This window comes from Osmerus mordax, chromosome 27 (genome assembly GCF_038355195.1).
Source record: "Osmerus mordax isolate fOsmMor3 chromosome 27, fOsmMor3.pri, whole genome shotgun sequence".
In the NCBI taxonomy this organism is placed as follows: Eukaryota; Metazoa; Chordata; class Actinopteri; order Osmeriformes; family Osmeridae; genus Osmerus; species Osmerus mordax.
The window spans coordinates 2,156,542-2,169,355 of NC_090076.1; the positions used below are offsets into that span (position 1 = coordinate 2,156,542).

A 12,814-nucleotide genomic window follows, 5' to 3' on the forward strand; every position below is an offset into this window, starting at 1 on the left:
ATCTGACAATGCTTGCCTGATTTTATTATCCAGTTACTGAACATGGCAAAGTCCAGATCTGGGAATGGCTCAATTGGATGAGATGTTATGAGGGGCCGTGAGGGACATTATTCAGAATACCCTCTCACACACACACAACTGAAATGCTCTCACACAGACTACTGAAAAGTTCTCACACACACTACTGAAAAGCTCTCATACACACTACTGAAATGCTCTCACACACACTACTGAAAAGCTCTGACACACACTACTGAAATGCTCTCACACACACTACTGAAAAGCTCTCACACACACTACTGAAAGCTATACGCTCACACACACGTATGAAAAGCTCTCACACACACTACTGAAATGCTCTCACACACACTACTGAAAATCTCTCAGACACACATATGAAAAGCTCTCATACACACGTATGAAAAGCTCTCACACACACATACGAAAAGCTCTCATACACACATGAAAATTTCAGTTAAAACGGAAGGTGTTTCAGTTGAAACGGAAGGTGTCTCAGATGAAACGTAAGGTGCCTCAGATGAAACTTAAGGGGCACAAGGATGTCAGCTCAACCATGTGCTCAACAGCCTTCAAGCAATTTAGCCGAAAGCAACGGCGTTACTCAACATATTGGCCTCAGCAGAGACAATCAGAACGCTGTCTAACGCCTGGGACACACTGGCTGCAAAGCGCCTGGAAGCGCCGCGCAGCGGCGATCGTAGCCGATCTGCAACGCGTGACAACTCGTTTCTCTCAAACAAACAAAACAACTACGGGCATGCCAGCTCAACAGATCAATCCGTTTATTTTCATTCGTTTTCAGGATTAAAGAATATATTGTGCTTATTAAAGATATGTCTTATGAAACTTAGAAGTGTGCTCAGGCTTAAACATAGGGTCTCACACTGAGTGTGGGAAGCAGGCCTCTTGTGTCTCTATCTCTTCATTTTCAGAAACAACCTGAGTGGAGATGGCACCCGAGCAGGTGGGGCGCGTAGGCAAGAACAACTCCCTGACGCACGAGAGAACAAGCTGAACCCTTTTTTGATACTTGTGTTTCAATTACATTGTATATAATATGCTGGGGCAGGGAAAGATAGCCAGTTGGACTTCGTGAACCAGCCCAAACTCTGTTGCGGGTAGGGAAACGTAGACAACCCCAGAGCTCTGTACTTGTTGATTTCCAACTGCTGCATTAATCTGCTGATATTATCGGACCTCTGCGACTCCAGACCACTCTTTCTAGAACACAGATTTGTGTCATTGAATACTATCATTACATATTGGAATAGACACAAAGATTATGAATCCTTCAGTAACCACATGTAAAGGCTGTTCGTTACCAACATTGTGTAGTTAAGTTTAATATAGGGTGAATATTCGTAAAGTAGCTAGGGTACGTAGATCTCCAAAGTAATATATAAAAAAAAATATAAAGTCTACAACTTTCCAAACGTTCACCTTATTCTACAATTAATGTATGGCGGTTATTCTGTATCGGGGCCAACCTGGATGGCCAGTCAAGATTGTTGGGGGTATCAAATTGGTCACATCACTGGATCCCTGTCTGGCCTCATGTTACATTTACATTTAGTCATTTAGCAGACGCTCTTATCCAGAGCGACTTACAGTAAGTACAGGGACATTCCCCCGAGGCAAGTAGGGTGAAGTGCCTTGCCCAAGGACACAACGTCAGTTTGCATGACCGGGAATCGAACTGGCAACCTTCGGATTACTAGCCCGATTCCCTCACCGCTCAGCCACCTGACTCCAGGACAAATCGCCACTGATGCTAGGCATGATTTGAAATTCCATTCTATGACAAGTTATGGCACCCCAAACAACCTTTTTAAAGCACTTCGAGTAAGCTATTCTTTACAGCAGCAACCAGTCATCCCGTTGTCCCACTGTTATGTCCCATATTCAAATAGGACTAAATTACAGCTGTTTCAACTTTAACCAAATCTGACAATGCTTGCCATTGGAGAAATGGCAAGCATTTACTAACTAACAAATGTCTAAGTCTGAGAATGGCTTAGTAGGATGAGATGCAGTACTGATGTGCGAAGGGTGGTGGGTTCCAATCCAGGCAAAGGTATAACCTTTTTTTTTTTTTTTTTTTATTCTGACAGAAATTACAGTTTCAAGTATTCTGGTTAATCCCAGTGTAACTATTATGTCATTTTGCCATTTTGAAGGAGGAATCCGCCATTGCTGCTTGCAGCTATATTTATATTTCCATTTACTTAATAAATGGTTGTGTTTAATTTTAACTTGCGTATTTTGTTCCCTCACGTTATTTGATCCGCTCTAGAACAAATTAAGCAACTACAAAGGCTCTATCACCTGTACGTATGCAGCGTGACCGGGGAAATTATAAAAGTAGTTTGTCCGCAGACCTCAGTGACCTAATGGGTGCGTGTAGTTGTATGAGGTCCGAGATATACAAAGGGGCCTGTCCATTAAGAGCTTTAAAAACAAACAATAACATACTGGACAGGTAGCCAGTGCAAAGAGGCCAAGACTGGAGAAATGTGATCAAACTTCCTAGTTGATGATAAAATTCTGTCAGCAGCATTCTGCACCAATCTGAAGACGGCAGAGTGAGGACTGGGGGAGACCATCATAAAGGGAATTGCAATAATCTAAACATGTGGCGATAAAAGCATGAATAACAGTTTCAAGGTCGTTAAAAGACAGAAGTCTCTTTCCCGAAATTCAGCCTTGGTGCAGAATTACAGCCACTACGAGCAGTCCCACAATGAGCTTTTCTCAGGACGTGCCGTTTCTGTGTCTGTAGCTTTCAGGGCTTGGTTTACACCTATCAAAATGTCACTGGGGGACCAAAGGCAGGCTAGGGGAACTCATTAATGTTAAATAACCTCCTAAAGTGACATTTTCATGTCATGGGACCTTTAACTAATCCAAGGTCCGAGTCTATAATGAAACCGAGATTCTTTAGAGAGAAGAATTCCCTACATATTGTGTAAATAGGGGGTCAAATGACCCTGAGTCTTCGGACAGGGACGTTGTTACTGACACCTAATGATCACTAGATGGCGCTTCTTGCATGCAGCCAAGGCAAGGTCGGACACAGAGTTGGCCTTCGTCAATCTGTCATTCATTTCCATGTTGATATTCGGTGACTATTTCATTAGAACATTTGTTGTCTAGCCATCAATCATTCTGCAAAATGTAATTCATTATAAAGGATGTCACACACTGCAGGTTAGACTGTAGTTAATCTATAAATGTGTAGCCCGACATTATCAACATTTTATTGTCGGCTGACAATGATCACGTTGTCCAGTCAAAAGTATTAACACACAGGGACTTCATAAACATTCAATGGTCTGATAGATCCAGTTATCCTGGCAAAACATTTATTGTTCTTAATTTATTGTCGGGGCATGGTCCAAGTATTGCAAATATGAGACGCAAGTGTAACCTGTTTGGAAATTCTCAAATTTCTTCTGAAATTCCTCCTTTTATTTTTAACTGTAACACTGGAACTCGGCCCCAGTATGGATTCTCGGGTTACGCATGAGTAGTAGCGCATTATGTGTGCAAACGAAATTTGCATTTGAAAAATCAAATGGCGGCTTATATATAACAACTAGAAGGACAGATAATCGACAGTGAACATTATGTCATAACAGAAGCAAACTCTACCCCTATTTCAGCACCTTGAGCTGCAATTATTGTATGAAATGTGGTATATAAATAGGCTTATTATTATTTCCCAACTCCATTCAGTAGGCTATGTTCTAGCACAGTTTTCAATGAAGTCGATCAGCCTATAATAGCTGTAATGTTTCATATGTAAGCTGTGTTTGTCTGTATAAAGTGTGATATCCCAGTACTATGTTTCACAAGAAGTTTTGTCAACTTTCAAGCATGCCTTCTGCTCACATTTTTGTCATACGTTCATTTTTGCCTACATCCACGGGCTAAATAGAATTAATAGGCATTTCATTGTGCACAGGTTGAATTGTTCTTTGTTTGAACTGGCAAACAATAGTTTGCCAGACGTAGACTATTCACAAGTCTACGTCTTTCAATTTCCAATCCCCCGTCTAATGATCGATCGCATAGTCAATCAATGTATTTGGTCCTTCAAGTTCCCTTTTCGCTTCAGCTTTCGGCCACAGTTTTATGCAACCAGTGTTACACAGCCATAATACACTGACTAAAAAGAGTGTAGAGAAAGTGACAAATAATTTTTTATACATCTGAAACGGTGGCTCTTAAAGTTCTTCAAGACCTCACCTTTACAATAATAGTAGAAGGTGGAGAATTATGAGGAATATTTGTGTGATGTTTGCTACTTTGTTTTAATGTTGTGTCTACTGTAATCTTGATTTTAGTAACTACTCCTTCTTCCTGAAAGACAACCAAGTCATTCTTGGTATCTACACAAAGTTAACATTATAAAACAATCATTCACCTATATTTTGAACACTTATGAACCTGTCCTATGAGGTGAAGGAAAGAGGGGGGAGTTGAGAACCCGGTCAACTTCTGACTTTAGACAGGACTCCTCCATAACTCTAAATTGTATAAAACTCTGAGATGATAATAAATCTCTGAGTACAGCAATACCAACGATGGCGTGGTAAACACTGTTGGGATTGGCATTCCAAAGGATCTCTGCAAGCTTCTCCTGGGACTCAACAAGATTAGAGATTGCAACACTACCTCAACGATTCTGCGGAAGTACCCAAATCGCAATTCTAATTGCGAGCTTGCACTGATCACACAGACTCAGTCTCATGATCCCTGCAGTGCAGCCGGACACAAACAGGCCTCAATCTCACATTGATCAACCCTGATCAACATTGATCAACCTTGATCAAAAGTAACTATGGTTAATGCTCTCTTCCTTGTAGCATTAGCGTGAGCTATGTTTAAGATTTGCAAGAAAGTAATCATTGATTATACAATTTCTGTCTTTAAGTTAGACCCTTTCATTCTGTTTATTGAAACCAAACTCTCATATAAAATTAACAATCTAACTTGGTCATACTATCCACATATATTTTACTTCAATAAATGATTTGCTAATATATTTTTAAGTTGTTCACTATTATTACGATCTACTCTTCTCTTAAAAACAAATTAATTCCTTCAGAATACTAATTATTAAAATTTTTATATAGGTTTCCTTGATTTCCTAAACCAATATCAAGGCCCCTTTTGCTCAATTAAGTATTTATATTCTTAAACGACCACACCCCACTACAGGTGCCACTGATTTAGTGTTGACACAACTGATTCAAATAAACCGGATCTCTGCTTACCAGTAGGTTTTGTCTGCTCTGAGTATGGGCTCTGTGTTCTGGAACCTGGGAGAGTTGGCGTGTTAAAGACTCACTACTATCAGTACCCACGACAGCCTCTGAACCACATATGTCTGACCATGCAGCACGTTTCCTGCTGTCATTCAATCTGGTCCTAGAGCTTTCCCCTTCCTGAGCACATTACACATGGCCATACACTCGTAATATTCGTTGTCTTCCCTACTTCCCTTGGTCACCCCTGTTAATAGCAGACTAGAGAGGGCATCTGCTGCTAGATAACACTGACATGGTGCACCGGCATTCTTTTTTACATGCAGAGATATGACTAATTCAACACTTGCGCAGTACAGTATATATATATATGTGCGGTCTCGGACACAGTGTTCAAATACAATACAAAAGGGACAAGCTGACTACTATAAAATTATTCCAAGATGCTCCCATGTGATTGTAATGCCATTAGATTAGATGGTGGGGGAGACTGCTTGACAGACCTGGTAAACCCAAATGTGTAGTGAGGGTGGTCTGGGAACGTCTGGTGGGGCCCCTGTTCGTGAGGTCTTTAACTCCCACCTCCGGAAGAATTTCTTATGCATCACGGCGAGGTTGGGAACATGGAATCCGAGTGGGCCATGTTCAAGGCCTCCACTGTAGAGGCTGCTGGCAAGAGCTGTGGTCAGACGACAATCCAAGCCTGTCATGGCAGCAACCTAAGTAACCGCTAGTGGACAGTAGTGAAGGAAGCTGTAAAGCTGAAGAAGGAGGCCTTTCGGGCTTGGATGCCAAGGGGTCTTCTGAAGCAGCAAATGGTTACCAAGTGGCCAGAAGGGCTGTGGTGAATAGGGTTGCTGAAGCAAACACCTGGGTGTGGGAGGAGATCAGGGAGGCCATGGAGAAGGACTTTCGGTTGGCCTCAAGGAGGTTCTGGCAAATCGTTCAGAGACTCAGGAAGGGAAAGCAGGGCTTAGCTCGGGCTGTGCTCAGCCGGAGGGGAGAATTGCTGACTCCGACGGTGGATATCGTTGGGAGGTGGAAAGAATACTTTGAGGTGCTCCTTAACCCGACCATCACACCCTCGATGGAGGAGGCAGAGTCAGAAGATTTGGGGGAAGCCTCACCCATTTCCCTGGCAGAGATCACCATGGTAGATACAAAGCTGGCCAGTTACCCAGTTGGGAATGAAATGAATGAAATTCACCGTGAGATGCTGGAGGTTATGAACATTGTTGGGCTGTCTTGATTGACACCCCTCTTCAGTGTTGCATGAGAGTTGCGAACAATGCCTGTGGAATGGCAGACCGGGTGGTGGTTGAAGAGGGAGCCGAGCCGGCATTTGACTTGGATGCCTCCTGGGTGCCTTCCTTTGGAGGTTTTCCAGGCACGTCTAACTGCTAGGAGATCCTGGAGTAGACCCAGAACTCGCTGGAGGGACTATATATCTCATCTGGCCAGGGAACGCCTCGTGATCAGGGCCGGATCTAGACATGGGCAGGCTGAGCCGTCTGTCTGAGACATCTGTCTTGCCCACCCAGAACTCAGAATTTGGCAAAGACAGCATTAATCTTGTCTTTTTAAAGATTTGTGCATGGGTTAAAAGCAATCTGAGGCGGGCTGTGTTTTGAGAAGTTTGAGGGAGGGCTGTAGTCTTACCCCAACCAATAAAAGAATGACACCAAAAAATTAAGTATTTTTCTATGTTTTTACTGGCTGAAAGCAACTGCAATCCACACTCACGACTTGCCTTCAGTAGCGGAGAAGCAGATTCTGACAGACACGACACGAGCGATAACATGAATTTATCTGTCTATAAGTACGATTACAATCACAGTGAACATTCAAATCTGTGTTGGCACTGCCGCTGATACAGAGAGAGCAGTTGTCATGTGAAATAGTTTCTTTTCAATCACACAGTTCATAATTTCTGTGTTACAAGGAATCAAATTATCACAGGAGTACAGGGATAAAAGTTCATAGTTCGCATATAAACACTGACGTCTAGCCTGACGTTGTCATACTCATAATTCTAGTCAGAATATGAGTCTGATACCGCTCCGTTGGGCTGTGAGTATGGGGCGTGTTTCAACCGAACCCGGAAAAAAATGCCTCTTCACTCAATTGGATAGACCTACAACCAATCAGAGCAACGTAGTATGTTGTTTGTTGAAAACAAATTCAACCCAAGCGCTCTTTGGTGAGGTGGTTGATTACATTACTGTTGATCATCTGTCCATCATCGTATAAAGCCCGCCCTGACAATTTGATTGGTCCGAACAGCTCTTGTTCGGACATAGTTTTTCCGCAACCGAGCGAACCCAGACCCAACTTCCCGACCCAATTTTTTTGTGGGTTTTGTAAGTTTGGCTGACACCCAGGCTAACTGATGTCTACAGTAGTGATCAAAGTAGAGTAAATCTCCTTTTGGAAGTAACTTGACAATTCAAATAACGATTGTATCAATTACATTGTTACACCAGTAACTGTTAAACAAGTGACTGTTACTGGTTACCATTAATGAAATCTGTGAAGTCTTTATTATAGTCATTGAATCATTCATTCAAACCGATTAAAAAAACAAAAATTAAATGAATGAAATATTGATAAACTGTGTACAGTTGGTGCTGCCAACAAACATGGCAGCACCACCGTTGGATGTACACTTGACCGGTCTTCGCCCACACCTGGGTCTGAACCCCCTACCTCTGACTTCTCAAGAACGACACTACCAGCTACGCCAACTAAAAGCTGTCAAATTACTGACGTGGATGTTTAACCAATCTACACCGGCTACATCTGCAGCAATTAGCATTTTGTCAGAAACTCTAGTAAATGACATTCCTATTCAGAATAATTGGAGACTCATGATCTGTATTTAAAAAAAATCTATTTATTCGCATAATTGCCCACCCAGGATATCTGCCAGCCCACCCTTCCATAGCTGGCAAGAACCAGGCCTGCTCGGGATCCCCCAGGAGGAGCTGGATAGCGTTGAATACCCTGCTTAACCTGCTGCCTCTGCGACCCAGCCCCAGATAAGTGGAAGATGATGGATGTATAATTTTTTGTCTTAATAAATCCACACTGGATTAAATCCTTTGGTGTGCAATGCCTGTCTGCAACTGTGCACGTCTCACTACAGTATGCTTCGTGGTTGTCACAATACACAACATATATATGCACATCTGTCTTTAACATATTAGCTTGCCATTAGTTGTCCATCGAGGCCGATGATGACGTCCACTGCTGACTTCAACGGGTGAGTGTATAGTCCTATCCTGGATCCACAGGTTTTGTCAGAATGTAATAGTGGTGGTACTGGCAACCTTGGTTGTGTTTCTTTTATGCCTTCTTTCCTGCCTTTCCTTTCTCCTGGCTGTCCTGTCCTCCTCCAGTGCTTTCGTCCTGTCTTGGTACATCTGACGCCAGGTGTTACGGTCAGCAGCCAAGCCCTCCAGGACCCAAGATCTGATTTTACACCTCTTTAGCGCTGTTTTTATTTGGTCTTTATAGCACTTCTTCTGCCTTCCAGCAGAACATTGGCCTTGGGCGAGCTGGCAATACAGCACTTTGTGAGGCAGCCGATTGAGGGGCATCCTTATAACATGCCCCAGCCATCGTAGCTGATGGTGGGTGATGGTGGCCTCAATGCTCTCACAGCCTGCTCTCCTGAGGATCTCAGTGTGTGGCACACGGTCACGCCAAGTGATTCCTAGCATGCGCTGGAGACAGCGGATGTGAAAATGCTCCAGGGACTTCACATGGCGGCTGTAAGTGACCCAGGCTTCACAACTGTAGAGGAGGGTGGTGATGCAAACAGCTTGATACACAGAGACTGTTGTATGGAGATATAAGTTTTTGTTTTGAAAGACCCGGCCCCTGAGTCTCTCAAAGGCAGCTGATGCTTGTTGGATTCTGTTCTGGACCTCATTGTCGATGTTATTGTCCTCAGAGAGGATGCTCCCCAGGTATTTGAATGATGGTACTACAGACAGATGCTTATCAGTGATGCTGAAGATAGGTGGAGTGGATGGGATGTTGGTGCTCCATTGACAGACTACCTCTGTTTTGGTGATGTTGATAGTCAGCCCCATCCTGCTGTAAGCCTTCACAGCTGCATCCAGGACAGCTTGGAGGTCTTGTGCAGTGTGAGCCACAAGAGCGCAGTCATCTGCATACTGCAGCTCAAGGACCCTCACTCTGTGCAGCTTGGTGGTGGCTTGCAGGGGATCTCCTGATGTTGAAGAGATTGCCATCTAGCCTATAGACTACTGTCACCCCGCTGTTGTCCTCAATTTCCTTATGGATAAGTTGGGTGACGCATAGGAGGAAGATGTTAAAGAGCACTGGTGCTAGTACACACCCCTGCCTGACCCCTGTGCACACAGGGAAGGAGGCAGACTCTTGTCCTCCTATTGTCACCCTAGCATTCATACCATCATGAAACTGACAGAGGATGTTGACAAACTTGCTAGGGCATCCAAACCGGAGCAGGATGTCCCACAGTAGGTCTCTCTGCACAGTCATTAGCCCATACTTTTATGGGCTGATGACATCAACTGATGACATCAACACATCACTTAATGATGTGTTGATGTAGCGCTCTTGTACAGAGGTAACCAACCTGTTTAAGCAGTTCTGCGGGGATATTGTCAATGCCCGGAGACTTGTTGTTCTTCAGGGAGCGGATGGCTGACAGAACCTCCAGGAAGGTCGGGGGCTGGTTAAGGTTGTCAATCGGTGGAAGTTCAGGCAGTTGATCCAGGATGGTGTGATCTGCTTCAGAGTCCTGATTAACCCTCGTGCTGCCTTCGGGTCACATGACCCAAAGGTTCATAACGAACCATCGTTGTGTTTACCCAATTTTACCCAATACAAAAACAAATAAAAATAATTTTCTTTTAACCATTCCAATGTGGGGGGTCTGAGACAGCCCGACAGTTAAAAGAAAATGCTTCACTATGTTTTTGTATGCGGTAAATTTGTCGCAATACGACGGTGGGTCACAATGACTGATGGGTCAGAATGACCCGAAGATAACACAAGGGTTAAGCAGGGTATTAAAATGTTCAGCCCACCTCTCCAGTACACTACTACTCTGGTATTTTAGGAGTCTGAGCCCATCTGCTGTTTTCAGGGGTGCAGGAGGCTGCCGGGTCCTGGCTCTATTTAGGCCCGCCTATTGCGCACCGCCAGTGCATTGCTTTTCTGTCGGGGTCTGCTCCCTTAGCCTTGCCTCGAGACGCTAACCCACAAGGCAGTGGGGCTATTTACCCATAGCTGGGGCGGTGGTTGACGGGTGCCAGGGCGTGTGCACCTTGTGGTGGGCCTGCACACCACATCTCTGGGGCCCACTGCTGCTCCGAGATCCCCTGCAGTTTAGCCTGGGACCGTGGGGTACCCAGTTACCATGTGTGGCTGCGAGGAGGCACTGCAGGAGTCTTGGTGGTGGAGAGTCTATGTACTGGCAAAGGAGACTTACGCTCTCGGCTCTTCTTTTCACCCCCTATAAGGGAGCTAGCCAGAGGCGGTAGCTGAAAGCAGAGAGTTGCAAGCAGAGGGCAGCATGCACTAACTACAAGCATTTCTACACTACTGCACTAGACGCTTCACACACACCCTGTGTGTACATACACACACACAACATATTAGCAATTACTACTCAAAACACATGTAATGTGAGTCCAAATGGATGCTTGAAGTGAAGTAAAATGAAGGTTTACCAGATAAGGCTGGACCTTATTATGATTATAAGTTAACAATATAATATAGTTTAATATAAAATAAATATGATCAATTTAAGTTATCCATTTTAACCATTGCACTCTAACCTTGTATTCCATTGTGTGATCCAACACCACGGGGTTCAACCCCCATAGCCTCTGCACCGCATCCTCTGACCCCACCAGAGCATGTGTCCCCCAGTTGCTGGCCGTGATACAGGTCACCCTGCCATGGTGACCGTCAAGGGACATGGCTGTGGCACTCTTGAAGTCATAGATTGTCACCTCCCCACTGTCTGTGCCGTAGAGAAGCCTACAAAGTATTTTGCCTATTAGAGGATGATCCCTCATGTGAATCATTAAGTTACAGCAGAATGTTGTCCTTATACACACACAGCAGAGTACAAGCTCAGTGCCCATCGTGAAGTTTGGGGATTTAACGTTGTCCCACCATTAACCACAATGATGGGATTTCCTTGCTCTGGTTTCGATGTCAATACGATTAACATGTCTAAATGCCAGCAGTTTATCCGTCTACCAGTTTAGTTCCCACCTGTCACTGTTGAGATACTGTCATCCCTGGGCTACTTACCTTTTGTCTGGCAAAAGTGTCATGGCGGACACAGAGAAGGAGAGAAGGAGGAGAGATAGGGGGAATCTTTCAAAGGGTCCCTCCACACTAGGGAAGCTGTCCCTGTCTGTGATCTCAAACAAACACACAGAGTCATCATAAGCTACAGCAAGGTGTTTCTCTTGGGAGCTGACAGCCAAGCAGCACACTCTGGGGACGGTCTCAAGAGGAGGAATGCACAGAGTTTCGTGTGGGAAAGCTAATGGATAGATAAGGATGGTGCCTGTGTTGAGGCCACAGAAGAGCAGGCGTTTGTCCTGGGCCAGCTCCAGGCAGCATACTTCAGCAGAGGTAGCCATGGTGTCAGTAAGGGAACCTTGGTTGAAAAGAGGAAGAATCGTTGGTGTGATCCAAATGCCAAACTTGACTTGTTTCATGCGTAATGTTAACACAAGTTGTATTTATTGGATCATCAGATCTGTCCATAACGTTTATGTAGGTTTTATGCAAGTAAAATGAGTAAACATGAGTAAAAGTTTGATATCACAGTTTTTGTTCCTAGGTAGTAAGTGTTATTTCTTAATTGCTTATGCCTCAAAAGTGTAGAAAATTACTATTATTCCCCACAAACTTTGCTTTAGTGATCAGGACAGTAATATTTTTAAATGTACATATTTCCATTGAGAAAACAGGCAAATGTGTCTTTTTGTTTACATAAAGTCAGAAAACAACAACATATTATTCCAAATTAATTTATAATTTATGATTATACTGTAAATTACTTTTACAAATCAGTTCCCAAATGTAGTGTTCCATCATGTTGTTATACTGTCAAAACTTCCAAAAGTCCAGTATATCCTGGTCGAAGTGCTGCCCTTACTCCTCCGAGGACGCTTCCATGTTTTCCTTGAATTTATCAAGAACAGCATCAAAGAAATGGACTTTTAGGAACATTGTACAGCCCATAGTGCTGTACAATGTGCTATAGTTCTTCACCAGTCTCAACTGGCTCCACAGTTTTCAGCCTTGTGATTGCCCAGGAAGCCAGGTGACAAAACTGTTCCAAGCCGCTTTCTCCTTACTAGTGAGTGTCGTGGTTTCTTGATTATTGGGCAGGGTGGAAGCAGCTGGGATTGTTCAGAAGTGAGAACATAAGAGCTAAGAATACCCCTTATTCTCGGATTCATGTCCTGAAAAGTGACAGGTCAGGCTGACCCAGCCAGAGA

At 43.9% G+C, this 12,814-nt stretch overlaps 1 protein-coding gene across 1 annotated transcript in view; it reads right to left on the minus strand.

Moving 5' to 3' along the window:
- nwd1 (NACHT and WD repeat domain containing 1) overlaps positions 1-12,814 on the minus strand; it is a 110,601-nt gene that overhangs the window by 9,013 nt on the left and 88,774 nt on the right. Inside the window, exons 16-17 of the mRNA XM_067230666.1 lie at positions 11,610-11,964; positions 11,126-11,330 (exon numbers count right to left, since the gene is read on the minus strand). Coding sequence (XP_067086767.1) covers positions 11,126-11,330; positions 11,610-11,964 — 560 coding nt within the window. The remainder of the gene's footprint in view (positions 1-11,125; positions 11,331-11,609; positions 11,965-12,814) is intronic.